At 55.4% G+C, this 25,067-nt stretch overlaps 12 protein-coding genes across 12 annotated transcripts; 8 read left to right on the top strand and 4 right to left on the bottom strand.

Annotated features, from left to right (window-relative positions):
• Positions 1–3: 3 nt before the first annotated feature.
• On the bottom strand, positions 4–960 carry K452DRAFT_289492 (uncharacterized protein). Its single transcript, XM_033540834.1, has one exon. The coding sequence runs from the start codon at positions 770–772 to the stop codon at positions 200–202; it is 573 nt and encodes a 190-aa protein (XP_033395809.1). The 5' UTR covers positions 773–960; the 3' UTR covers positions 4–199.
• An 852-nt stretch (positions 961–1,812) lies between these two features.
• On the top strand, positions 1,813–2,052 carry K452DRAFT_289491 (uncharacterized protein; the record flags this gene model as incomplete). Its single annotated transcript, XM_033540833.1, has 1 exon — positions 1,813–2,052. The coding sequence occupies one exon, from the start codon at positions 1,816–1,818 to the stop codon at positions 1,969–1,971; it is 156 nt and encodes a 51-aa protein (XP_033395808.1). The 3' UTR covers positions 1,972–2,052.
• An 88-nt stretch (positions 2,053–2,140) lies between these two features.
• K452DRAFT_360278 (uncharacterized protein) lies at positions 2,141–2,944 on the top strand (the record flags this gene model as incomplete). Its single annotated transcript, XM_033546329.1, has 1 exon — positions 2,141–2,944. The coding sequence occupies one exon, from the start codon at positions 2,141–2,143 to the stop codon at positions 2,942–2,944; it is 804 nt and encodes a 267-aa protein (XP_033395807.1).
• A 574-nt stretch (positions 2,945–3,518) lies between these two features.
• K452DRAFT_253883 (uncharacterized protein) lies at positions 3,519–4,505 on the top strand. Its single transcript, XM_033538305.1, has 2 exons — positions 3,519–3,942; positions 3,990–4,505. The coding sequence occupies exons 1-2, from the start codon at positions 3,636–3,638 to the stop codon at positions 4,469–4,471; spliced, it is 789 nt and encodes a 262-aa protein (XP_033395806.1). The 5' UTR covers positions 3,519–3,635; the 3' UTR covers positions 4,472–4,505.
• Positions 4,506–4,804: 299 nt separating this feature from the next.
• On the top strand, positions 4,805–7,678 carry K452DRAFT_336092 (uncharacterized protein; the record flags this gene model as incomplete). The annotated part of the gene is made up of 3 exons (XM_033545237.1): positions 4,805–4,807; positions 4,993–5,505; positions 5,554–7,678. The coding sequence occupies 3 exons, from the start codon at positions 4,805–4,807 to the stop codon at positions 7,384–7,386; spliced, it is 2,349 nt and encodes a 782-aa protein (XP_033395805.1). The 3' UTR covers positions 7,387–7,678.
• Positions 7,679–8,228: 550 nt separating this feature from the next.
• Positions 8,229–9,932, top strand: K452DRAFT_60631 (uncharacterized protein). The gene is made up of 8 exons (XM_033546897.1): positions 8,229–8,361; positions 8,406–8,496; positions 8,545–8,693; positions 8,743–8,761; positions 8,807–8,844; positions 8,887–9,030; positions 9,083–9,508; positions 9,555–9,932. The coding sequence occupies exons 1-8, from the start codon at positions 8,339–8,341 to the stop codon at positions 9,586–9,588; spliced, it is 924 nt and encodes a 307-aa protein (XP_033395804.1). The 5' UTR covers positions 8,229–8,338; the 3' UTR covers positions 9,589–9,932.
• Positions 9,695–10,183, top strand: K452DRAFT_60656 (uncharacterized protein). The gene has a single exon (XM_033546898.1). The coding sequence runs from the start codon at positions 9,800–9,802 to the stop codon at positions 10,121–10,123; it is 324 nt and encodes a 107-aa protein (XP_033395803.1). The 5' UTR covers positions 9,695–9,799; the 3' UTR covers positions 10,124–10,183.
• A 93-nt stretch (positions 10,184–10,276) lies between these two features.
• K452DRAFT_300033 (uncharacterized protein) lies at positions 10,277–11,875 on the top strand (the record flags this gene model as incomplete). The annotated part of the gene is made up of 4 exons (XM_033542291.1): positions 10,277–10,380; positions 10,444–10,868; positions 10,915–11,341; positions 11,509–11,875. The coding sequence occupies 4 exons, from the start codon at positions 10,277–10,279 to the stop codon at positions 11,873–11,875; spliced, it is 1,323 nt and encodes a 440-aa protein (XP_033395802.1).
• Positions 11,876–12,680: 805 nt separating this feature from the next.
• K452DRAFT_360274 (uncharacterized protein) lies at positions 12,681–15,256 on the bottom strand (the record flags this gene model as incomplete). Its single annotated transcript, XM_033546328.1, has 4 exons — positions 15,106–15,256; positions 14,926–15,045; positions 13,665–14,874; positions 12,681–13,620 (listed from the first exon to the last, which is right to left on the bottom strand). The coding sequence occupies exons 1-4, from the start codon at positions 15,230–15,232 to the stop codon at positions 12,681–12,683; spliced, it is 2,397 nt and encodes a 798-aa protein (XP_033395801.1). The 5' UTR covers positions 15,233–15,256.
• A 146-nt stretch (positions 15,257–15,402) lies between these two features.
• Positions 15,403–16,701, top strand: K452DRAFT_231194 (uncharacterized protein; the record flags this gene model as incomplete). Its single annotated transcript, XM_033537150.1, has 2 exons — positions 15,403–15,706; positions 15,752–16,701. 2 exons carry the CDS (start codon positions 15,403–15,405, stop codon positions 16,699–16,701), a joined length of 1,254 nt encoding a protein of 417 aa, XP_033395800.1.
• A 1,526-nt stretch (positions 16,702–18,227) lies between these two features.
• K452DRAFT_231630 (uncharacterized protein) lies at positions 18,228–20,554 on the bottom strand (the record flags this gene model as incomplete). Its single annotated transcript, XM_033537177.1, has 3 exons — positions 18,228–19,792; positions 19,840–20,393; positions 20,448–20,554. The coding sequence occupies 3 exons, from the start codon at positions 20,552–20,554 to the stop codon at positions 18,228–18,230; spliced, it is 2,226 nt and encodes a 741-aa protein (XP_033395799.1).
• A 1,055-nt stretch (positions 20,555–21,609) lies between these two features.
• On the bottom strand, positions 21,610–23,097 carry K452DRAFT_360271 (uncharacterized protein). Its single transcript, XM_033546327.1, has 2 exons — positions 22,633–23,097; positions 21,610–22,576 (listed from the first exon to the last, which is right to left on the bottom strand). The coding sequence occupies exons 1-2, from the start codon at positions 23,074–23,076 to the stop codon at positions 21,902–21,904; spliced, it is 1,119 nt and encodes a 372-aa protein (XP_033395798.1). The 5' UTR covers positions 23,077–23,097; the 3' UTR covers positions 21,610–21,901.
• Positions 23,098–25,067: the final 1,970 nt, after the last annotated feature.

Below are 25,067 nucleotides of genomic sequence, written 5' to 3'. Positions count from 1 at the left end.
CGATCCGATACAAATAAGCATTATTTCTTATAATCTATATAAGCCGTGCAGTCGGCGGTCTTTGATAAACCATTCATCTGGACCCAGCCTAACCCGTAGTATTATAAAGCTTTGAGAATGGTAAAGCGCGGTCCAGCGCTGGGGTATCATGTATCCTTCTTAACTGCCAACAAAACGCCATTCCCATCTGTGTAATCAATTATTTGTGGCTGTACGCCTTGCGTGGCCTCCTGCGGAAACGAATGTCTTTGGATACCGCCGCGTTTCGTGACAAGTCGCCAGATCTCCGGTATTTGAGAGATGGTGTTTTGGAGCCTTGAAGGCCATCCTCATCCTCGCCCGATTCGGAGGAACTGGACGATGTGCTCTTTGACCTGAGCGAGCACTGATCGCCGGATTCGACCATTTGTTCTACCAACGAAGCCAGATCGCGAATGTTTACCGCTTCGCATTGCCATTGAGTGTGGGCTTGTCTGCGATCTCGTATCGATTGATGAGGAGAAGAGCGACCGCTGGGTGATGATGTCGGTGAAGTCGGCATGGAGGAAAGCCAGTCTGGTTGATCCTGAGGAGCATAAGGGTCCAAGTATTCGGGTTCTATGCGCTGAGCGCTGAAGCGCCTGGAGAGTTCGGAGATGGACATGTTGTGGTATTCGGGTAGGAGATGAGGCGGAGGAGAGGAAGTTGGCGAGAGATGGGTATAGTCGTCGTCGGAGGTGTCGAGTGAAGAGGGGTGGCGCGAAGCAGCGCCGAATGAGAAGCCTTCGAACATGGTGGTGGAAAAGTCAGAAAAGTCAGAGAGAGTCGAGGGAGCCTCGGAAGTCGAGCATGGGCGAACGTTGGGTACAAGTAAAGACAGAGTCGTCTAGCGTGCGACGGGCAGTTAAAGGGCAACGAACCAGCGGCGCGGGTTTGCGCCATGGCGTCGTTTGCCAGGAGCTCGAGATGAGCGCGCGCTGCGGCCAGATTCAGCCCTGTGGCGAATTGCGAGGGGAGCGTGGCATGACTCCCGACAGCCGAAATGGCTAAAGGGTCGCGCCCCTATGACTGCCCGCTACTCTGGTTCGCGACGCTTGCGGCCGATCCGTCGCTTGCAGGTGCCCACTCCCCTGACGGCGCTAGAAGGCGGGTGGAATCGTGTCGCGCGAAAAACTCACGCACAATCCTTTCCCCGCGGGGTCGTCAGCCTTCTGCTTCGATGGCCCTGTGCGATGCTTGCAGCGCCATTTCAATAACGCAACCCGTCGATAGATCGCCCTTTGGTTTCATGAAGCATCTCGATGATGCTCGGCCTGTCATTTTTGTGCCCTCATCCAACCTTGCACGGCCTCCTGGCAAACGCCCCCATCTACCTTCAGCTGGAAACATAACTCAAAAACCACCGCATTCATCGAGTCCCTTACGAACGTCCCCTTAATGGTCCCGGGTTGAAGAGCACGGCCATCGCGGCTTATGTCTCAACAACCCAAGGGATCCGTCTTTATGCAAACGATGGTATTGTAACTTTCCTGCTGAACATCTCAGGCAGCGCCGCAGCCGTCAGCGGTGACCGCTGACGGTCCTTCTTTGCCTTCATCGAATTGTCCAGAGGCTTTTGACATGGTTGGATGCGTGCGTCAAGAATCATGCCAGTTGTAGGTCCACGTTGTCGAGACGCATGCTTGATGAGTCCGAGGAACCCGTCTTGACATATGTGATGGGTCTCAAAACGTACATCTGAACGGCATGCGTGGTCGATACATCACGCTTAGCCATTGCTGGGGTGAACCCGGAAAACAACCCATTATGACAACGTCAGAAACTCTCCGTCAACACATGTCAACCATACCGTGGAATCAACTTCCGAAAACGTACCAAGACGCCGTCACCGTGGTACGAGAGCTGAATGTACGGTACATTTTGATTGATTCACTGTGCATCTTGCAAGACGGACTGGCTCCGGGAATCCAGCAGGATGGGTACCATCTATGAGAGGGCGCATCTAACGATAGGCGCATGCCATGCTGCCAACTCGACAGAAGGTTGCTTTTTCGAACGGAAAGCTGTTACCCGGTCAGCGGTTGAGCTTCCTTATTGAAACGCAGCTGGCGAACGGGATGGCCACGTGTATGCAAGCCTCGTACCATATGATTACCAGGCCATGTCGCCGGCGTCGAGTCCTTTGAACGAGCGTGCATTGGCGACGCAGGAGTGGCTTCTATCCCGCCGCATGCTGTTTTACACAAAAGAGTGCATGATCTGGTCCTGTCGCACCATAAACCAACGAGAAACCCGGGAATGTTTTGGTGATGTGGCGCGCATGATTGAAGATTATAGCACCCGCAAGCTGACCCGACCCACGGACCGCCTCATTGCGCTTGAAGGTATTATTGATAAGTTGCAAAAGAGGAACAACACAAAATGTCTTCAGGGTATATGGCTCGACACGCGGGCGGATCAGTTGTTGTGGTTTCCTTTGAAACTAGCCAAGAGGACAGAAAATCCTTTAAAGGTTCCTTCATGTCATGGGATCCGATATCAAAAGATTTGCCATGCAAAGAAAATGTATCGGCTCTTGGATGTGGAAGACGAAAAAATACTGCAGGTGCTAGGGTTGGTGAAAGAAGCCCCACTTCTGCAGTATCAGCTATCGAGGAAAGACAGTGTAACTGACATGGAGGACCAAGGAACTCCTGACCCACGAGTTGCCAAGATCCTCGACCAAGTCCGAGAGACCGGTTTACCCGTTGAAATGTCTTATGTTTTCTGCGACACGGGTGGAAAACCATTGGGTTGGGCAACTTTAGACGAGGGTTGCCTTCCGACAGATCAGGTACAATGTCTTTCAATTTTTGCCAAGGGTGAATTTAACCCTCGTCAGCGGTGGAACGAACCGGATGAATTTGTTGAGTACTGGATGTTGCTCCTTGTGCAAGTACGAGAGGGTAGGAGTCGGAATGGTTAAAACCAAGGCATGGTTCGCGAACCGGGAGGCGCAGCGCGTCATGATCATTTGAATGGGGCACATTCCAGCGTCGCGACATATCCGGAAGCGGGTGCAACGAGACGTGCCCAATCGGCCTTGTGTGGCTTTGCATGTCGCTGAAAACAGCCTTTTCTTGGTGAGACTTGTGCGACGCAGGTTATCTTTGAACGTGCCTGTTATGGACTAGTTGTCTCACCGATCAACATTGCTGCTGGGTACTCTTTCTGCCGATGCGTTTGCTTGCTTCTGCTTAGGTACGGCAGGACTCAAATTGAGATCATCGTCGTGCGTAGGTGCATGAGTTTGTCGGGTTGAACCGCAGCTGTTGATTTCATGTCCTTCGCGCAGACTTAGTGGGCTGTAAAAAGTGTTAGGCATACATGGGTTAATATTTCAGTCCGGATCGATTTGATATTTTGCTTCTGACCACTCACCGTAGTAAAATATCCGTGTGCAGCCAGAGCTGGGAAGTGAACTGACCAATCATCGAATGGCTACTTGTACCTCCAACACAACGTCACTGCTTGTGTTCCGCATCCGACTTGCGCACAATCGCACAATGAGCAAACAACAACCGCGTCATCACTGACACAGCCTTGTTGATATACAAAGAACAGATGCGCGCCATACTTTCCTCACGCGATTGACCTACTTCCTCTCCACGTCACCAATGACTTCTCCGTCAGCCTCAGCCGCAGGTGGCTTCTTCCGTCCATCCGTCTTATCTCCTCCGCCTTCGTCAAGCACGGCTACTTCCGCTTTACCTCACCCGCGTTCAAAGCCGCTCAAGACCGGCGGTAACAAAGAATCAGCCTTCATACGTTACGTCGATGAGCGTATCCGGCAAATACAAAGGCGCTTTGCAAAACGCGGGACTGGAGGCACCGTCACTGGCGATGTAAAAGGCTATGACAACTTTGCGGACGCGAGTAAAGAAGTAGACCAGTTGGTGGACGTGGTTTGGGTGTCTGGCACGCGTAAGATTTCTCTACGAGGGCACGCAGTCCATGCTGACATTTTGAAGCTAGCCTCCAAATTGCCTACCTCATCTCCCTCGCGTTACTCATAAACGACTTTATGGCTGGGTTCTCACCGATGCCTAAAGCCCTTTTCCGGATATTGGACAAATTAGATCATGCATTCGCGTCGCTGCTTCAAGGTAGAGATACCGAGACTGGGGAAGAGTTGCCCGGCTTCGAAGGAGGTAGAACGGTTAACGCCACGGAGAAAGTGAGGATTTACAGCATGGTGCAAAATGCCAGGATACAAGTGGTAGATGTCATGGCAAAGTATGACCCTTTGGCCCACGCCGAGGAAAATGAGACGGAAAGCGAGATGACAGAGGTAATGGACACCGATGTTGACGAAGAATTTGGTCTCGATGATATGGAGGGTGCCTGGGATATGCAGGTCGCGAAGGTGTATGACAGAACAGTGGTGGAGCTGGGTGATTCTATAGGTATGCGGACTGAGAATCCGCTGAACGCGAATGCCAGCGCATCTTAATATGCTGAGAATTTCAATAAACCAAGCTTACGGGCATCAAGAACTCCGGCCAAGTGCATTGTGTCAGGATCCCAAAATCTACCACGTTATAAGACAAGAGCATGAGGATTTGAACATGGGAGAGTGAAAGGTAAGTGATTTTCTAAATTAGTCGTCAAAATGGTATGCGGTTCAATGTGTTGAAAGTACTAAGCACCCCCCATACTCTACGTTTTCCCAATCAGTCGTCACTGGACATCTATAAAAAGAAATAGATGCGGATGAAGGTATTCGAAAAGCCATAAAGACAGAAATATACAAGCACTCTAAAAGAGTATGAGGTACGAAGGCGACATGGTAAGAAGGCATTTACACGGGTATGCGCACCGTGTCTAGGGCCATTGTCAATGGCACGCTCGCGTTCACGCGTTGACACTGCGACGCGTCTGCTAGCGCGGTCTAGCAGCATCTTCCGTAGCCTTCAGCTTTCACGATACATGATGTCATGGCCTCAAGAGTTAACGACTAAACACTGAAATCAGTCACCCGCTGCTACTTCTGAGGGCTCTCGCTCTAGCAGAGAGCTTCACTCTCGCCCACCTCTTCCTCATCCTTCAACGTTCAAGGTCAACCCACGAAACATGCCCACGCATTTCACCAAAGGCGTGAAAGCGCATCTGGTGACGGCCTCACTGGCAGCGACGACGACGACCACCCCCGAGGCCAAGAAGTCAAGCCTAGCCACGCGCCTAGTCGACAGTGCAGGTTTCGCCTTTCGCAATGGCCAAGTCTTGGACGAAGAGAATCTTCCGGTCAACGGCGACGACTTTCGACTCCATTACCTGGGCAAGTATCAAGATATGCCGTTTATGATGGTTCGCGCTGGCGCAAAGCTCTTTCAGCCTTCACCCACGGACAAAGTCGCGCAGAACCAGGCGACAAGCGCATTTCCCCGTGATGAGTCGCGTCGTTCCAATCCCTCGTCCTCTAGCCTGTCTTCGCTAGGACCTACGCCGTCAATAACGCCGGAGGACGTCGTGATGGAAGATTTGAATGTAAGTCGATGGAAAAATAGTATCGAAACTTGCTAACCTCGACGATAGGATGTCCCCAACACTCCCGAGCAAATCGCTGACGATCATCTTTACTCACCACATCTTCCCGAATCTCATGACAATTCTCAACATCTAGCACCTACCATGTCAGAACCTCAGGGAATCTGTCTCCGTGTGGAATTGTCCACCAAGTCATACGTACTCCCCTTCAATCCAAAGGATCAGACCGACGACATCAAGATAGACGTATTCTTCAATGGACAATTCACACAATCCTCGTTATGGCCAGCCCGGTGGAGCAACCCGAAATCTCAGAAAGATGAGGAAATGACCAAGCAGTTCACGGGAGAGCGTACTCACTATCTACTTGAACGCGCATGGGTCATCTTACCAGGAACCGTAAAGGGGGATACTCCACAGGAACTTGCCCAAGAGCGGTGGAACGAGATTTCCGCAACATTAAAGGCGGAAGCAGATGCCAGAGGCACAAACGAATTTGAAGAGAGAACGGTGATCGGAGATTATCTTGTCAATCTTGCGGATGTCCAAATGCCGCATGAGCTAGATACCATCTACTTGAAGGGCCGGAAATTTGGTGTCATTGATATGGTACTCACCTTTGGAAAAGGCAAGAAACGCGACGCAGCCCAAACCTACCTTTTGAAGCCCACTCGCATGAACAATCCTGGTTTTATTTCATCTCCGATCATCTTGAATCGACCTATTGGAAACTATTTGATTAGCGCTATAGTCGATGCCGGGATCGACATGGACATGAAAGAGTTTGGTGGATCTACAGAACAAACTTCCGGCAATCGCAAGAGCAAAGATGTCGCCAAGAGATACAAAGGCAAAGTACCAATGATCGGTATGCAAGAGTCTAACGTCAATGATCAGCCTAACGAACATCACCGGACCGGTCAGATGCGTATGACTTCCTTCAGTTATATGCCTAACACTCCTTTGAACCGGATTGATCAGATGGCATCCGTTCCATCAACACAAGAGTCCAGTGGCTTTTCTGATAGTCCTTTATATGGACGTCACACCGGTCAGATGCACATGGCACCTAGACCTGAGTCGATTCCCTTTGGGCCCGCGCTTTTGTCTCAGGCTCAAAACCCTGAAACTCCTGGACCGCCTTTAAGATCATCCGTCCAACGTATAATGTCCCCGTCTCAGCCTGGGCCAGCTAGTGGCTTGCTTGAGCGCAGCCGTTCATCCACTCTCCCGTACTCCCTCAGAGGTAAGAAATATCAACAACAGGGTGCCGTAGTTGAAGGTTTGGTGGGCATCTCCGGTCGTGGTATTTTCACCGATGCGTCAAGCCCGACAGCCCGTTCGCTCAAACGTCCTCCGAGTGCGAACATTCAAGTTCCTGCGTACCGACCTCACGAGTATCCACAAGGAGGTAAGCGCATGAAGAAGGCAGGGATGGTAACGAAGCTAAAGTCTTCAGAATTCTCTCGGCACCAACAGGCCGGTCCTTCATCAATGAACTTCCAGCATCGTGCATCCGCAAAAACCCGTAGCCGAGGTATTTCCTCCGCATCTGCTCAGTCTTACTCTGGCTTTTCTCCACCAATTCCTGAACAGAATATTGGCGCGCTCAACCCCGGCGATACCTCCCCGACTCCGTACCAGAAGCGTAGGATGATGTACAGCCGCAATGTGACAGATGAATTGGAACAATCTTTCAAGAGCTTCGTCACACCGCCCCTCAGCCAGAATTGTGTTTTAACTTATGCGCAGCCTCGATCTGACGCGTTGCCGGGCGTGGGAGGTGCCGGAGGATGTGTGGTCAGACAGATCAAGTGCGAACGTCAGGGAGATTTCGAGGAAAAAGGCGTGTTGCTTGGTGTGAGGTTCATCGTTGGGTGAACCAAGTCAGCATTGGATGTCTGAGTGAGAATTGCTTACTGGAGGTTATGATTTTGCAGGCGATGGATAGCTCGAATGACAGTTTAACAATCTGTAGCGGGGAGCTGACGACCAACTGGGAGTGCCGTGGGCGAAGTGGAGCGATGTTTGTCAGCAAAGGGTTAAGAATCAGCCTCTGTCGATCATAGCTTCCATGGTTGCGGATCTCGTGAGGTTACGGAGTGATTAAGCGGCGCAGTTGTTCGGACGGCACGTCTTGTAAGTCATTCAGAACCGAGGCCGTGGGCACGGGGCGAAATGTTTTGGAGGAGTTCAGAGTTGAAACCACGTGCGAAAGACCGTCTACCCGGCGCAGGGGGCGCCAATGACGAGGGCCGGCTAGTTCCGCGTGCAGTGCCTTGCAGGCTTTGAAGGCGACAGGTCACAAAAGACGCCCGACGTTGAGGTTCGCTAGGGGGGGGCTGGGATCATGGGGCCCGGCGGGCTGGGTCGGCTGGGGCGTGTTGGGGCGTGGTGGCTGCGCGCGCCGCGCCACTGTTTCAAAGACGGGCCTCGAGCTGAGGGCGGCCAGCGGTGGGCCGGCGGAGGTACGTGGCCTCATTTCGCCCGCCGCTGACCGACTTTCCCGCAGCCACGAGCGCGCCGTCGCGACCCGGCGCGGGGGCCCACCGCCTTGCCCTCCCGGCACTGTGGGCGACGGGACACCGGCGGGTATTGTCACGGCGCCGCATGACAACCAGACTCGTGCTACGCTTCCAATGCCGCCGTATAATAGGCAGCCCGCGCCCTCCCTGTCGCGCCCGGCCACTCAGGCACCCCCGTTCGCCTCGCGCAAACGCCGTGCTCTCCCATCATTGCTGCTGCACAAGCGCTGAGAGCTTGGACGCGTCTTCTGACACCCCCTCTTCCCCAAGGACTACTTTACCATCCTCAATCCCGCCCCCGAGTCCCAATGGTTACCATGGCGTCGAACGGGTGAGTGCTCCCGCATATCCACCGACTCAATCTGACTCGTCTAGGCTGGCAGTGGCGGTTCCCCAGAACTACGTCGAGAATGGAAGGCTCTATCACGGTTACCGGCGAGGCATTTACATGTATCCTTGCGACGAGGTGCGCCCACTTGCCCTCTACCACCTTCGTATATTGACCCGACAACAGCAAGAAAAGGATCGCATGGACATCTACCACAAGCTCTTCCTCGTCGCGCGCCGCGAAGCTTTGCATCATGCCCCCCTGATGGCAAACTACCAACCGCGCATTCTGGACGTCGGTTGCGGGACCGGTATATGGGCCATTGACATAGCCGAGTAAGTCTCGCTCGATCCGACAACATACGCAAACTAACAACCTTTGCAGCAAATATCTCGAAGCAGAGGTACGCAAACGATACTCTCAATGACGACTAAACTAACAGAAAAAGGTTCTGGGTCTGGATTTGGTCAACATTCAACCCGACAAGTATGTCCTCCACCAAACACATGACCCGACTAACAGCTGTAGAATTCCCCCCAATCTTCGCTTTCGCGTCCCACGCGACTACGAAAGCCCCTGGTCTCTCGGTGAAGACTCGTGGGACCTGATACACTTGCGCATGGCCTGCGGTAGCGTCTCAAGTTGGCCCGAACTGTACCAGAAGATCTTTGCGTGCGTACCTGTGCCTCTTGCGCACGGCGGCCTCTGCTGACCCAGCAAACAGCCACCTAAAACCAGGCTACGGATGGATCGAACAGGTCGAGATCGACATACAACCGCGTTGTGACGACAATACCCTCTCACCCGACTCGCCGTTGGTGAAATGGTATGAATACCTCGCCGACGCAACGGAGCGTGCCTCCCGACCGATCGCATACAATCACAATACGCGCCAAATGCTGCAGGCGTCTGGTTTCATCGACATTCAGGAGACCATCATCCGCGCCCCGTACAACAGTTGGCCGGCGGATCCACACCAGAAAGAGATTGGGCGGTGGTACAACCTGGGCATTAGCGAGGGCCTGGAGGCGCTCAGCCTGGCACCGTTGACAAGGGTGTACCGCTGGGACGCGCAGCAGCACGTCAGGCCTCTCTGCGAGGCGGCCGTTAGGCAAATAATGTCGAGGAAAATCCATGCGTACAACAACATGTAAGTGGTCATTGCATTGCGAATGCACGAGCTGATTGGCGACTAGACATATCTGGACGGCGCGGAGGCCCGGGCATTGATGCGTTTTGCTATGCATCTAACGAATTGACGACCGCAACAGTAATAACTAATGTACTATGGCATTGCTTTCGGCTTCGGAATGTTTTCAGTACAGCGATTCCGCCGCCAAGTCCCTTTTTCGGCCAAATCGATATTCTTGGAGGAATGAGATGCTGACGGCAGCGGCAAAAAACGGCGCATTCCAGCGTCCCAAGAAGCTCCTCTTGCCCGATGCCGCGGAATCGGCGGGCCCGATTCCGCTGGTGGCCTTCCCGAAGCTTTTTCCTGGTCATCTGGTCTACAGAAAAAAATAAAAAAGCTCAGCATGATGGTACAGCGTGCAAGCGGGCGTTTTCAGGAGCACGGCATGAACGGAGCGGATTTCGTGTTTGGTGTACAAGAATATTGGTTGGATGTCGCCAAGCAGCGAGATACCTATGTCGCGGTCTGAGCATTTTGTCGTCGTGTGTGCGTCTCGGTGCCGGAGTTTTTTTCTTTTCTTTTTCCTTGGTTTTTCATGTCTGCAGCTGTGTGGGACACGAAAAGCGACCATGATCAATTTATTCTTTGTTGAATGACTCGCCGCCGGGGCCCCAGGTTTCGGCTGACGTCGGCTGGAGGGGCTCAACCGAGGTCGCGCTCGAAGGGGTCTCTGCCTAGGTTCTATTACAACTCTCACCTCCCTGCACTACCATACACCCCTTCACCATGCCTCCCCTCGCCGTCAGAGCCCTGCGCCCCCTCGCCCGTGCCGCCGTGTCTTCGCCGCGCCTGCCCGCCAGACGCGTCGCCGGAGTTAGGATACCCCCGCTGTAAGCTACCGTCCTGGCATGTGAAAGACGACTTGCAGCAACGCCCCGTCTAACGGGTAGCAGTGTCCAATGTTTGTCGACGATCAGTCCGCGAAACGAACCGCTGGACGTGACGGACATTCCGCCAACCCCCATAACCCATCGCTCCGAGACGGAGACGCTGATGGGCGAGACGGTGGCCAAGTTTGCCAACGATGTCATCTTGCCCAAGGTGCGGGAGATGGATGAGGCCGAGACCATGGACCCGGCGCTGGTCGAGCAGTGCTTCGAACAGGGCCTCATGTCCATCGAAATCCCGGAGGAATACGGCGGAGCGGGCATGAACTTCACGTCGGCCATAGTGGCGATTGAGGAGCTGGCACGCGTCGACCCTTCGGTCAGCGTCATGGTCGACGTGCACAACACGCTCGTCAACACGGCCATTCTCAAGTACGGGTCCGCCGAGACGCAGCGCAGGTGGCTTCCCAAGCTAGCGACCAACACAGTGGGTGAGTGACGGACAGTCCGGAAGGGTGCGCTTGCTGACGACAGCAGGATCATTCTGCCTGTCCGAGCCCGCGTCAGGTTCCGACGCATTTGCGCTGGCGACCAAAGCGGTGCGCACCGATTCCGGGTACCGGATCAGCGGGAGCAAGATGTGGATCACAAACAGCATGGAAGCAGGTTTCTTCATTGTGTTTGCCAACCTTGATCCCAGCAAGGGGTACAAGGGCATCACGGCATTTATCGTGGAAAAGGGCACGCCGGGCTTCTCGATAGCGAAGAAGGAGAAGAAGCTAGGCATCCGGGCCAGCAGCACATGCGTCGTCAACTTTGACGACGTCGAGATCCCGAAAGACCATCTTCTAGGCGAGGAAGGCCAAGGCTACAAGTACGCCATCGGCCTGCTGAACGAAGGCCGCATCGGCATCGCGGCCCAGATGACGGGCTTGGCGCTGGGCGCGTGGGAGAACGCCGCCGGGTGAGTACAGGGCCCATGCATGCCTCATACATACGCGCGCACCTACGTCGTTACTTTTCTTTTTTCTTTTTCATTCGCACCCACCCCCGTCCGGCGCGCGCGTCGGTGTCGTCCGCCTCACCCTCGTCCCACCCGCACACGCGCGCTAACGCACTGCCTTTATGTAGCTACGTGTGGAACGAGCGCAAGCAATTCGGCCAGCTCATCGGCTCCTTCCAAGGCATGCAACACCAACTAGCGCAAGCGTACACGGACATTTCCGCCGCGCGCGCTCTCGTCTACAACGCCGCGCGCAAAAAGGAGGCCGGTGAGGATTTTGTCCGCGACGCCGCCATGGCGAAACTGCTGGCTGCGCAGGTGGCGGGCCGCGTCTCAGGCCAGGCCGTCGAGTGGATGGGTGGCATGGGCTTTGTGCGTGAGGGTTTGGCCGAGAAGTATTGGCGGGATAGCAAGATTGGCGCCATCTACGAGGGGACTAGCAATATCCAGTTGACGACGATTGCCAAGGGCTTGCAGAAGGAGTATACGCGGTAGATGATGGATGGATTGAGGCTGTGGTTTGTATGCAGGTAGTGCGTTTGTGAGCATTGGTTAGGTGATGAATAATGAGAGTTACTGCGTACAACACTACTACCCCCACACTCCACCCTCCTACTCCACACAATCCCAACCCCAACTTCCAACAAGCAGCCAACCAGACAGACAAGCTTCTAGATCCTTCTTTCCCTCTTTGCCTAGCACGCCACGTCGGCCAAGCCCTAACCTAGAACCTAGATCCCAGCACGCACGCACGCATATATATAGGCGGTACGTGCGCTTATACCTCTACATACAATACATGTGGATACGAGTGAGCGAGCGAGCGAGCGAGCTAGCTCCCTCACTAGGGGCGGGCATAAGCAAGCACGCCTATATACAGCATGTCTGTGCGTGCATGTAAAGGTATACTGCAATGCACACACGCGCAGCCGCGCGCCCGGGTTGTTTGTTGCTGTTTGATTTGCATGTATAAGGAGTTGCTTTTTCTGGGAAAGGGGAGAAGGGGGGTGCATCTTGTTTTTGGTTTTTGGTTTCTGGATGGTGGGTGCTGGGGATGGCGTCTTGTTTGCACTCATATACGCGCGTGGAGAGGGAGGAGGGAAAGATAGTATGTACGTCCACTGCCTACCCAGTAAGTCCTATATCCTATGTACTGCCTACCCCTTTTCATACTCAACGACGGCATTTCATCGTTGCATTACCGCTTTCATACAAACACCAACACCACGACTCCGCATCACCAAACGCACAAACAAAACATACCTACTTTACCTACCTCACCACCCTCTCCCCTTTTTCACTATGAACCTACCCCTCCCCCTCCACCCGCCGCTCCCTTCATAAACCAATCCGCACTAGCATCCACCATGAAATTCGTGATATTAAACCCATCCAGCCCAACGCCCCCCTCGGCATCTTGCCCCTGACTCTGCTGCACACCACCCAACTCCCCCACCATACCTCCATTGCCGTTGTTCGTGCCATTACCACCGCCACCGCCACCATTCGCCACCGGCAGCCGCGGCATGTTGAAAAAGTCAAACACATCCAGGTACTCCAGTTCATGCGGGCCGGGCGTGCGTGCCGGCGCCGGCGTCGCCGCAGGGAGAGCACCAGTCGAGACACCGAGACGCGGTTGCTGCTGCTGGGGCTGATTCTGCGGCTGATATTGCTGCTGCGGTGGTTGTGCGCTGCTGAAATGGTTAAGGTGACCGAGGTTCAGGTTATGATTATGCTGGTTATTATGCAGCAGCTTCGGCTGCCGACTGATTAGGAAATCAAGATCGAAAGCGCACCGTCGCATATCCGCCAGTATGCGCACCGACGAGGGCGTCGTACGCTCGCCAGCACCACCTCCCCCACCCCCAGCATCCGCCGCCCCAAACTGCTGCGACGCATGGTATTCGTCCAGCACGCGTTGCAGCAGCGTGGCATACCGCTCCGCGACCCGCCAGTGCAGGCCCAGCTCGCGCAGCGTCTCAACCAACGGCGCAATGCCCGGGTCGACGTGGTGCTCAATCGTGCTGCCGTGCACCAGCAACACGCGCGCCGCCACCCACAGGCTAAAGGCAAATGGCGTACCCAGCTGCGCTAGCATGCCGTGCGCCTTGACGTAGTCGCACAACGCGGAAATGGCCTCGACCGCCGTTAGGCAGCGCTGGATCGCCGTGTACGACGGCGTGAAGATGGGAGAGCGAGTGGTTGGGTATGCGGCTGAGGAATGGAGGCGAATGACGGTTCTGCCAATGTCAGATTGCTTCAAAAATAGAATCGTCATACTCACGTGTGGAACGCGGCGTGTAGCGTGATCCACCCGCAATCCACGGCCGAATCCCCCTTGCTGGCACCATAGATTCTTGCCATGTTGCCAATATCGTTGGGCAAGCTAAATTTCCAGCTGGCCATGGCATTGTCCAGCTCCCTAAACTCGCGTTGCCATTGCTCGACGTCCGTCAGTGAGCCAATGTCGACGGGTTTCTTGAGGAATTGGTGGATTTGGGAGAGGATGCCAATCAGCTCAATGTAGTAGCTGAAGGAGCCCATGTTCTCGGGTTTGTTCAACGTATAGTCTGTACGCTTCGAGGTGCGGAACCATCGCGTCTCTACCGGTTGGTTGCGCGCGAACAATTCTTCGCGGCAGGGAAGCTTGCGATCAATTTCTTTTTCGTCGAGCGCAAACTCGAAAGCCGTGGCAATGGTGGCGTAGCGGTCCAGCAGATAGACGACCCAGAACAGACGACGTCGGCTCTCGTCATCGATAAAGTCTTTCGGGTCGGGCAGGACCATGGCGCGAAGGGTGTATATTGAAGGGACATTGGGAGAGACTAGGCTGGACGTCGCCTCAACCGACAGGCCGAGCTGCACGACCGAACGGGTGATGAGTGCGAGGAGGTTCCATCCTGGCGGGCCATTGGAAAAGCCAACGAGGTCCAATGCTAGGATGACGAGGGCTTGGAGAGCTTTGACGGAGCTGTTTTCAAGTCCGTACAGCAACACTTTTTGCTTGGACGTGGAGTGGTAGCGCTCTCGGCTTTCTTTGGTCAGACGAGGATCAGTGGAGAAACGCAGCGTCGTTGCGACAATGGAATGCAGTAAGATGCGGTCGGCTTCATCAAGAGTGGATGGACCGAAGAGAGAGTCGAGGGTGGAACGACGATGCAGAATGGGACACCACGTGTTGATGTGCTTGAAGAAGAGGTCGGCGAGTGCGTAGAGCAGGTCGTACGGGGGAAAATCGAGCTCCTGCTGTGGTTGCGACACGGGCAGGCTGAGGCCGGGCGAGTAGGACAGAGGCGAGGAGATGGACTGGCTACGATAGCCGGAGAAGTTGAGGGCAGACGAGGGCTTCTGCAGGAAGAGGGCGGCTTCGGGCTTGGGGACGTGGGGGGTGTGCACGAGAGGCGGGGATGGTCGTACGACGGGACTGGTCGACTGTTGGATTTGAAGGTGCGAGATGGTCGTTTGTTGGCGCTGTATCATGTCCTCGAGCCGATCTGACACAACGTCAACGTCGATGCACGGGTAATGAAGTTGGTTGAACGCACCCAGTCGTGCCTCAAGCTCGCGGCCGTAGCCGGCGCGCAGGCCGGGCTTCTTGCGTTCCTTGTACTCGCACGGCTGGCTGTTGCGCAGACACCACCCGCAGCTGGGCTGTCCGCGGTCGCCTGGTGCGCGCCGGGTCGCGAGTCAGCAAAGATGCCGAGGTGAGATGATGCATCACGCACATTTGACTTTGCGCTGCTTGCACAGCTCGCACGACACGGACATGGGCCGCTTTCGCTTGCGCGACCCATCGTCATCGCTGTCGGCGTTGCTCCAGGCGTCGTTGTCTTCAGGATGGTTGGTGGCCATGATGGAGAACAAAGGGTCTCGGGGTGTTGTTGCACCGTGGCTTCGCTTTGCTTCGCTTTTTAGCCCGAGTGCGGGGAAGGCCCAAGACGCGAGATGTCCCGAGAGACGAATGAGCATGATTGTATAAAGTATGCTCGGCTTAGCAACCATGGCTATCCTACCCCATCATCATGTCTCGCTCCTTCCCTACCATCCAAAAAGTCCGCACCTTCCTCGTCCAGGGCGTCGGCTCGGGCGGCGACTACCACAATGTCCAGGGCGGCCACTGGCTAATCGACACCAAAATCTCCACTCCCATGAGCGGATATGCTCAGTATGCCAAATCCCGCACTTCCTGGGGAATCAATGTCCTTGGCTCCTTTTGCGTTGAAATCGAGGCTTCGGACGGCACAAAAGGCTTCGCCACTGGATTTGGCGGTCCCCCCGCTTGCTGGCTGGTTGCCGAGCATTTCGAGCGCTTCCTGATCGGGTCGGGTGGGTTCAATGCCTCCATTGACAGTCCAATGGCTGATAATTTAGATCCCCGCGATACCAACAACCTCTTCGAGCAAATGTACCGCGCCTCCATGTTCTATGGTCGCAAGGGTCTGCCCGTGGCCGTCATCTCCGTCATTGACCTCGCGCTGTGGGACTTGCTGGGCAAGATCCGAAACGAACCCGTCTACAAGCTCATTGGCGGCACGACGCGACAACGTCTCAACTTCTACTGCACGGGTCCCGAGCCCACGGCGGCGAAATCAATGGGCTTCTGGGGCGCCAAAGTCCCGCTGCCGTACAGTCCCGGTGAAGGTCCAGAGGGCATGCGCAAGAATGTCGAATTCCTGCGTAAGCACCGCGAATCTGTGGGCCCAGACTTCCCGCTCATGGTCGACTGCTACATGTCGCTGAACGTGCCGTACACGATTGAGCTGGTAGAGCGGTGCAAGCATCTCGGCATCAACTGGTGGGAGGAGTGTCTGAGTCCGGATGACTTTGACGGGCACGCGCTGCTCAAGCGCGCTCACCCCACGGCCAAGTTCACCACCGGCGAGCACGAGTACTCGCGATATGGCTTCCGTAAACTCGTCCAAGGCCGCAATCTCGACATCCTCCAGCCCGACGTTATGTGGGTTGGCGGTTTGACCGAGCTGCTCAAGGTCTCTAGCATGGCAGCCGCCTACGACATTCCCGTCGTCCCGCACGCCTCTGGTCCGTACAGCTACCACTTCGTCATCTCGCAAGCGCACTCCCCCTTCCAAGAATACCTCGCCAACAGCCCCGACGGCAAGAGCGTGCTCCCCGTCTTCGGTGACCTGTTCATCAATGAGCCCATCCCCACAAAAGGCTACCTCGACGTGACGGATCTTGACAAACCCGGCTTCGGCCTCGAACTCAACCCCAAAGCGCGGCTCATCGACGCGGCCGGCGTGCTGAACCCGACGCCTCAAAAGGCCCTGACAACCCCCAACGCCAAGCCCGAGGAGCAGTGAGCGCGTGTCGGCGTCGTCCCGATCTGAGACACGGACGTAGGAGTCGTTGCGGGATCGACCATCGGGCCGGCGCGGGGCATAGCCCTACCTTCCTACCTGGCTCGCGGGCATATGTATGTAGGTATGTAAGCAGCGCCGCGGTGGCAGAGTGGCGCACCGCGCTAGGAGGAGGCGTGTGTAGACGGAGCAAAAGAAATAACCCTCGGACGCGGTGGCACCGACGTCGGCGTCGATCTGTCCGTCGGAGTGTATATACAGATAGAATAGCTAGCGGTAGAAAAGACAAAAACATCTGATATACAACACTCGAGGTGCTTGCCATGACAGCCAGCCTCACATCCACGTCCACATCCACCCACGCAGTCACTTGCGCAGCCCAGCCCTCCGCTTCAGCCCAAAACTCAACCCCAAACCGCCACGCGCGCACCGAACGCCTTCGCCACACGGCCCAGCCGCCGTCACGGCTACGTATCTAGCCATCTATCTATCCGTCTCTATCTATGCTGCATGCATGCGTGTATGTGCTTGCTTTATCTGTGACCAGCCCGCACGCCACACACACGCAAGTGTGCATGTATATGGGTGTATGTGTGTATGCACGTCGCTTTCGCTCCACACACCCAACTCGACTCCACTGCGCCTGTTCGCGCCACGGCGTCGGTATCGACGGGGACGTTCGCTCGTCCCGCGCGCGCATACGCGGTATGCAAGTCTGCGAGTGTGCGTGCGTGATGGGGCCGGAGCGGAGCTGTCAGAGGAAAAGCAACGCCTAACGTTAGGGTTACTAGGTTACGTTGTCGGGTGAGGCGGAGATGGCTTCAGTGTGCGTACGCCAGGCCTTGGTTCTCACTTTGTAGCTAAGCATGCATGAAGATGAAAGAGAGAAAGAGTGAGAGATTGTTGTAAGTACGTACCTATGTAGAAGTAGGAAGTAGGAGGGTATAGAACTAGCGACGACGATGACGCTGCAGCGTGAACGAGAGAGAGAGAATGAGAAGGGAAAACAAAAGACTGCCCAGTCATGACCGCGACATGACGGAAGGCGAAAAGAAAAGCAGACGGTTCCACTGCCACTGCCCGTCTGCTTGTCAGTGGCCTGTCTCGGCCAGACCAGACAACTAGACGGACAGAAAAGAAGAAACACAAAAACACAAAAACAACACTCTCCACACACCACCAGCCCAACCCAACCCCTAAAAAACAACAGCAATAAATCAGAGAACCATCCGAGAAAAAGACATCATAAAAAGAAAAGACAACGACACCACCGCCCAACCGCACGCATAAATGCACGCACGCTCATCACAAAAAAACCACCCTTACCACACCCACACGCAACCTTTCCTTTAGCCCAGTCAGCAGAATATCAAAAACAAAAAGTCAAAAAGGTAGTTAGTTAGGTAGCTTCATCGCCGCCGGCACGCACATATGCACGCATGCACGCCCATTCCAGAGGAGCCAGCCCCTCCCCCACACGACAACGTACCCAACGTACCCAACCGTCTACACCATTTTTGCCCTCACTCTTACACACCCACCACAATGGCCACCGCCCCGCCCCCGCCCCTTCCCGCATCCTCCGGGAAAAACCCAAACACCAGGCGATACAAGTCCGTGAACCAAGCAAACTGCTCCGCGCGGCCCATCCACTGCACCGCCCTCGCCACCTCCACGGCCCCTAGCCTCAACTGCTGCTGCTGATCGTTTCCATTCCCTCCGCCACCAGAACCCAGCAGCCGCTCCGCCGGCACTCGCAACGTCGGGTCCGAAAGCACCAGCTTCCGGTACTGCCCCAGCAGCTGCATCTGCCACCCCGCGCTCCCGAAACTGTCTCCCGGCAGCGCCTTCACAAACTGCGGCAGCGTGAGCCCCAATCCTCGACTGAAGCCCGCGTTCATGGCCGCTTTGAGAATCAGCCCCTTCAAGCGCACTAGATGCGGGTCTTCTTTCCGCCGCGTCGCTGTCGTCGTTGATGACGCTGCCGACGATTCCGAGTACCCTGACAGCGTCGACGCCGCGCTCGACCATCGGTTGTGCGTCCGCGTTGCTCCGCCTTCGGGCCCTAGCACCAGGATGTTCGGCGCGCTGTTCAGTCCGCCTTCATCCCCCGACAGCGGCTCATCCCCTACGTCGTCGAAGATGGTCGTCGGCGTCTCGGGCGGAAACGAGGACAGCTTGACGCTGTGGTAGCTGTTGTCGTCGAAGCTGTGGTACAAGCTCTCGTCAATCGATGATGCGTGCTCTGATGCTGGTGGCGGCACCGACGCCGCTCCGCCCCCGCGCTGGCTCTGCGTGCTGCGTCCCCCGCCACTACTCCACGTCGTCTGCGACTGCGGGGCCGCGAAGCCGCCCTGGCTGGGCCGCGGCGTGCCCCGATCCGGCCGCACCTGCGTCCAGCCCTCGCGGAACAGGTCGCACAGCTCCCAGCACGCCTGCACCGCCGAACCCAGCAGCTCTTCGTCGGCAGGCTTGCCGTCGCGGTTGTTCTGTCGCAGACTGAACAGCATCTCGGCCAGCGACCAGCACGCCCGCAGCAGCGCGTCCGTCTCCTGCGGCAGCGCCGTCCGCTGCTTCATCAGCCGATGGCATAGCGTCAGGTAAAAGTCAAGCGTGCGCTCGCGGAACGCTTCGGGCAGCGCCCGGTCGTGCGTGTTGTATAGGTGGTTGTTGAGCTCGAAGCTCACGCGCAGCACAGAGTCCGACGCCTCGTCGGCAATGTGGCGCGCCTCGAAGAGGGCCTGGCAGAAGCTGCGGCACAGCTCGAGCGTCGGGCGCACTTGGCTGGCATGGTCCTCATTGCGGCTCTCGTACAACTTCTGGCACAACCGCCAGCAACTCTTCCACGCCTGCTCTCCTTGTTCCCCTTTGCCCGAGAAGCTAAACATGCGCTCCCGGTGTATCGAGCTCAGCCCGGCCAATGTGTTGCATAGCGTCCAGCACTCGCTCAGCGCCGTCTTAAGCGCGTTTATTTCCTGCTCCGCGTGATTGAGATCTTGCAGCGCCTGCCCGATCGTCTGCGACTGGCCCATGTCCTCGTCGTCCGTGTCGATGGTGTGTTTGTCCGTCGTCGCGTCGTCCGTCTCGGCAATGTCTATAAACAAGTTAGGTCTGCCGTGTAACAACAGTGGCTTGCCTTACCTTCGAGGTCAAGGCTCCTGCTAACCCGATTGCGCTTCTTGTGCGCCTCCTCTGCCTCCTCCCTCGTCTGGGCGCGCGGGGTCGCGCGGTCGTTTTTGGCGGGCACCGACGTGTCAATGTTGTGGGGAGGTTCTGAAGAGCGCTGTGTAATCTGTAAGCGTACGCCAACGTGTTCCGGTACCAAACATACAGCTAGCTCTGGGGCTGAAGTGACCGTATTGGTCGTGTTTGATGACCTGTCGGTCGGCGTAGGCGAAGTCATGCTCCGTCGCGAGCCAAACTGCTGGAAGCCAGGCGGCGCATGGATGACAGACTGCGGGGCCTCGTCCGAGTTGGAGCGCGCCCTGGCGGCCGTGTCGAGCTGGGGCAGCGAGCGAGCGGGGCTTGCCATGTCGTCGTTGTCGTCCATCACCTCACGCTCGTCGTCGTCATCAAAGTCCTGCGCATCCTCGTCGATGTCCGTGGTGCCGGTGCCGTTGCTGTCGACGGGAGATGGTTCGACGGCAATGGGGTAGGGCGAGGGTGGGGGATGCAGCGAGTCGGAGGCCGACGATCTTACAAACGCATCAGCGCGGGTGCAACGCAAACGCACCGGGCGAACAGCTCACCTGTGGGGAAAGTGGTAGGGCGAGCTGGGCGAGTCGGAATAGGGCGAAAAGGCAGACTTGAGGTTGTGCGTGTTGGGTGAGGGCATGAGCTGCGTCGCCGTGGCCATGATAGGTCGATGGGCGAGAAGGAAACGGGCGCGAAGAACAGGAACAGGGCCTGGGTGTCTGACAATAATAGGCAATGGCAGCTGTGGCACAGCGTGACGAGAGGCCCAGAGAGGCCCAAGGCCCAAGACGGGACCCGGGCGCAGGGCAAAACTGGGGGCTAAGCGCCCAGAGGTAAACCACGCTGCCGGATCCGTTGCGACACATCATTTGCAAATCATTAACCGGTCAAGCCATGATGTGGTCTCTCCCGTTTGTGCTGGTGCTGAATTCGAGAGAATCCGCCTACATAGTAGAGCCTCATCGTAAGCGCTTCGTTCCAGAGACTACGGAACGCCTCCAACAACTCCCTTTCACATGACTGGTCGAACCGGGGTCCGCTCCACCAGCCGGAACTGCTCCTTCGGGCACCACGTGCAGCTGGATACCCACAATCGAGCGAACCTCTACTCCTCATCCGTATGCCCCTCCACTTCCTGTGCCGCGCATACGTGTCGTGAGGTCAGAGGGAGCGTAACGTGCGTAGCACAATGTATATGTAAAGCAGCAGCAGCTGAGCTCATGGATGGCTTGACCGCAGGACCGGGGTTCTGACGTGCATATAACCTTGCATGCAGACTCGACACCGGCGCTTCCCAGCCAATCCTTCCCGCTTCACTACCACTGCTCGTCTCCGCCTGGACCACTGACTGCACACTACTCTTAGTACAGGCAGCCACGGCAGCTATGACTACCGACGCGGGAGTGCAGACGCGGGAACGAGCAAAGGATCTTGTTGTCCCTATTGTTGTCAGCTTCTATCTCCTAGCATAGTCCACACAACTACTCACACGAATCCCTTGGATCTGCCGTGTATTGTTCGGCTGAAGAACATGCGGCTGTCCTTCCTCTGCCATAAGGGTTCGGTGTTCGTACTGTATGTGAGAGATTTGTTGATCCTATTCTTACCATGTTAATGTTTACGAATTGGTAAATGCCTGCATTGGCTTGACGAGATGCGAAGCTTGTGAAGAAAGGGGGAACAGAAGTGGGATAGACGTAACCGCATGTAGTAAATCTCCGATTAATTGTAAATGTTATTCTTCCGTGCTGGAATTTGAAAGCCGAAGGCCGTTACACATGATACGACTTACTCCCGCCTCCAATATTCGAGATACTTCCTTTGAATACCCCATTCAAATATAGACAAGTGTGCTTGCCTTTCAACAATTATCCGATTAAAAAGATAATGTAAAGACCAAAAGGTCAAAGTCCATCGCGGATCAAAGAAATGAGTGTCCAATGTAGTTGATGGTAGAAAGAGCCCATCGTGCCATGAGAGCAGTACGCAGTCATTGCCGCGCAACATTCTACCTCAACACCCTCGACTCGCCGTTCGGGACCTCCGTGAAGCTGACATCCTTCCACAAAGCTTCGTCACCCTTTTCAGGCCTATACAGACCATTATTCTGTTCTTCCTTTATGGCATGCTCCACGCTGATGATCTTCCTCTTCAGAAACCAGCTGACAAGTCCATACCCCTTCTTCACCTCATCATGTGTGCCGACCCAATACTTGGCGCGCAGAATCCTCTGACACTGCAGACCGTTCTTCCCGCCCAGGTTCAGTTGCTGCGCCTTCCCGAGCGTAATGTCATGCAGGCCATGCAAGAAGGCTAGGGTCGACAACGACGGCGAAGCTTCTGCGACGGGCTCCACGGCCTCGGCGCGGATTCCGTGTGGCGTATAGATTACGCATTCGGCTGCGTCAGCGCCGTCAATGGGCGCGGACCAGCCATTTGGCATTGTACGCGCGGAACTCGATGCGTGGTCTTGTGTGGGCTGCGGAAGTGCCGTGTTGAATGCGATCATGACCGCGGAGTGGTAGTACAATGCGTCTCCAGGTTCCTGAAGTCGCGATATGCTGAGCCATTCCGGTAGAGGTGGGAGCGCTGCGGAGCGCCAGTCGGCGTCCTCCTTCGTGAACGGTGGTATCAATGAGACTTGGCGAAAATGGTTCCAGGACCTGATGAGATCGGCTGCTTTCTGCCAGGTTGTCAACATCGGAGACCGTCCCGTTTGCGCAAGCTCGCCGAACTCACCTGTGTCGCAAATACCGGCACGTCTGGATCCACAGTAGTCAACGTTTCCCTGTGACAGTGATCCGTAAACTCATGACTGACAACGACCGCGTCGACAAACGTCTGTATTTCCGAGCCCGTGTCCGGCCCATTGGGCTCTCTGCCCTTCTCAGTCTCCCGCGCCAACTCTTCCACCGCCGCTACCGAAGGCGTCGCGCTCTCCGTAGCGTGCCATTGTTGTGAAAACCAGCTTGCGATGTCGGACTGGCCACCAGCGAGCCAAGGATCGAGTAGGATGTTGTAGTAGACGCGGCCGCCGCGTTTCGTCGCGGCGAGAGGGCGCGGGATCTGGAGCAGCCAACTGCTGTCGGCGTTGAGGTGGTGAAGAAGCGGTCGTCGGGTTTGGAGCTCTCTGGTTATCGCGTCGCGGAGTTCTTGCTGTAGCTGTGCGGAAGGAAGATCCATGGCTTGTTGGTCAGGTGTGGGTTGCGGAGATGGAGCTCAAATCATGACGCACTCACGGAGATAAGCGCATACAACTCAAAACAGCGCATTTATAATGAGCAGATTGTAATGTTCTTGTTAACCATCAACAATGAAATTTGGATTTAGCAACAAAGTAAAAAGCTATCGAATGGACTTCTGCCAAGGTGGCGTACTCTGAAGTACGTAAGTATCGAGCTAGATGCTCATGCAAAGAGCAAAATGGAAGCAAAGCAATCCTTCCTCCACATAAATAAGCGGCAATGTCACAAAGCCATAAGCTTTGTATGAACTGTCACAACCCATCAGGCTTTGTCCGTTCATTGGTGGATGCTTCACGACCCATCAAGCTTTGTCAGGGTCATTGATACCACCATTGGTGATGATGTAAGTAGCCTCTCCCTCAGGACGATCTAAAACAACGTCAGTAACAGCTAGAAGGACCGGAAACTAGTTCATACCAGGTGAATCCTGAATCTTGGCCACTCGCTCTTCGCCTCGACCCTTCCGAAGTAGAATGCGTGTTGCAGAAGCGTGAGCGAGAACGTGGCCACCGACGGGCTTCCTTCCATCAGCACCCGCGAACATGGCGCTGGCACCAGGATCACTCTGGACTTGGTTCGTCTGTGATTGTTAGTGATGGACATAAGAGGCTAGATCTGGTTCATACCAGAAGAACGGTAAGGTTGAATTCTAGAAACTGTTAGCGTGTATGCGGAAGACGTACGGACAGACCAACCTTCGGCCATGTGTCCCAGCTTCGACAAGAACTGGTTCAGTCTTTGCTGACGTTCGCCCAGTTCACCTCTTCCAACATAATCCACGCGGAACAAAGCCATGATGCTGTCAATGATCAAAAGGCGGTATTCGTTGGTCGCGAAAGACTCAGCCAGACGGTTCAGAAGCTCATGCTGATGCTCACTGTTCTGGGCTCGAGCATAGATGATGTTGTCCAAGGTCTGGTCAGGGTCGACACCAAATCTCTCCGCGATCTGTGCAATCCTCTCCGGTCTGAATGTTCCCTCGGTGTCGATGTATGCCACTTTGCCATCTGCGCCTCCCATTTCCTTGGGAAGCTGAGCGATGACGGACATTGTATGGGAGAGTTGAGTCTTGCCGCAGCGGAACTCACCGTAGACTTCGCTGATGCTCATGCTAGAGAATCCCCTATTTCATGTGAGCAAGGTACGGCTTGAGGCCAGTGGAACTCACCCTCCAAGCATCGCATCGAACTGCTTGCTTCCAGTGGAAATCTTGACGACGCGCTTGCGCTGCTGGGCGAGCTCAGAAGCGGTCATGAATCCAATGCCGTTGGGCTAAAACTGTCAGCTTGGGACAAGAGACATGTCGATAGACAAACCTGGCACTTGACAATGGCATCCTTGATCTTGTCGACCTTGATTTCGCTGAAACCTTTGACCTTCAACAGAGTGCGCCTTGTCGCCGCTTGCACAGACTGTCACATTGTCAGTCGCAAAGCCAGTCATCATAGCGGAAGAACTAACGGCAACTGTGTAGAAGCCATTGCTCTTGAGCTTGGTGATGTCGACAGCGCCGATGCCTGGAGAGGTTAGTCGTCAATCATAGTTTGAGACGCGTCGCGCATACCGTGCGATTGAATCTGGTCAATGTCGACGATGAAGCTCTCCTATATGCGAATGAGTGGGGTTGCGCGTGGATTTAGAAAAGTGCTCACGTCGTCAGAGTCCTCGCTGACTACGGAGCCGGGCATTTTGGATGAATCAGTGAGAATGTAGCTGTAAGTTGCGAGAAGAGAAGTGTTAAGTGATAGCGAGGAAGTTGACATTGAAGGTTGACGAGGGAAGTTGACGATGGAATCGCTGGTCGCGGCAAGGCAGACGCGTTCAACCGCGTCGCGTCAATAAATCAGTCCAACACTGCTGCATGCACCATCCCAACTTCAAATCACTCAAAATTGAGTCTGCCAATCATCCTAGCCTGAACTACCGACA

This window comes from Aplosporella prunicola, assembly GCF_010093885.1.
Source record: "Aplosporella prunicola CBS 121167 unplaced genomic scaffold K452scaffold_18, whole genome shotgun sequence".
In the NCBI taxonomy this organism is placed as follows: Eukaryota; Fungi; Ascomycota; class Dothideomycetes; order Botryosphaeriales; family Aplosporellaceae; genus Aplosporella; species Aplosporella prunicola.
This window is presented reverse-complemented; position numbering and strand designations above follow the sequence as displayed.

What these genes read in the sequence shown, in the direction of transcription:
- K452DRAFT_289492 (XM_033540834.1), bottom strand. Translation starts at nt 772, where the DNA reads ATGTTCGAAGGCTTCTCATTCGGCGCTGCTTCGCGCCACCCCTCTTCA.
- K452DRAFT_253883 (XM_033538305.1), top strand. Translation starts at nt 3,636, where the DNA reads ATGACTTCTCCGTCAGCCTCAGCCGCAGGTGGCTTCTTCCGTCCATCC. An exon ending in GGTTTGGGTGTCTGGCACGC is followed by an intron (nt 3,943 to 3,989) that starts GTAAGATTTCTC and finishes GACATTTTGAAG; the next exon opens with CTAGCCTCCAAATTGCCTAC.
- K452DRAFT_60631 (XM_033546897.1), top strand. Translation starts at nt 8,339, where the DNA reads ATGGTTACCATGGCGTCGAACGG. An exon ending in GTTACCATGGCGTCGAACGG is followed by an intron (nt 8,362 to 8,405) that starts GTGAGTGCTCCC and finishes TGACTCGTCTAG; the next exon opens with GCTGGCAGTGGCGGTTCCCC. An exon ending in ATCCATGCGTACAACAACAT is followed by an intron (nt 9,509 to 9,554) that starts GTAAGTGGTCAT and finishes ATTGGCGACTAG; the next exon opens with ACATATCTGGACGGCGCGGA.
- K452DRAFT_60656 (XM_033546898.1), top strand. Translation starts at nt 9,800, where the DNA reads ATGCCGCGGAATCGGCGGGCCCGATTCCGCTGGTGGCCTTCCCGAAGC.
- K452DRAFT_360271 (XM_033546327.1), bottom strand. Translation starts at nt 23,076, where the DNA reads ATGGATCTTCCTTCCGCACAGCTACAGCAAGAACTCCGCGACGCGATA. An exon ending in TGCCGGTATTTGCGACACAG is followed by an intron (nt 22,577 to 22,632) that starts GTGAGTTCGGCG and finishes ACAACCTGGCAG; the next exon opens with AAAGCAGCCGATCTCATCAG.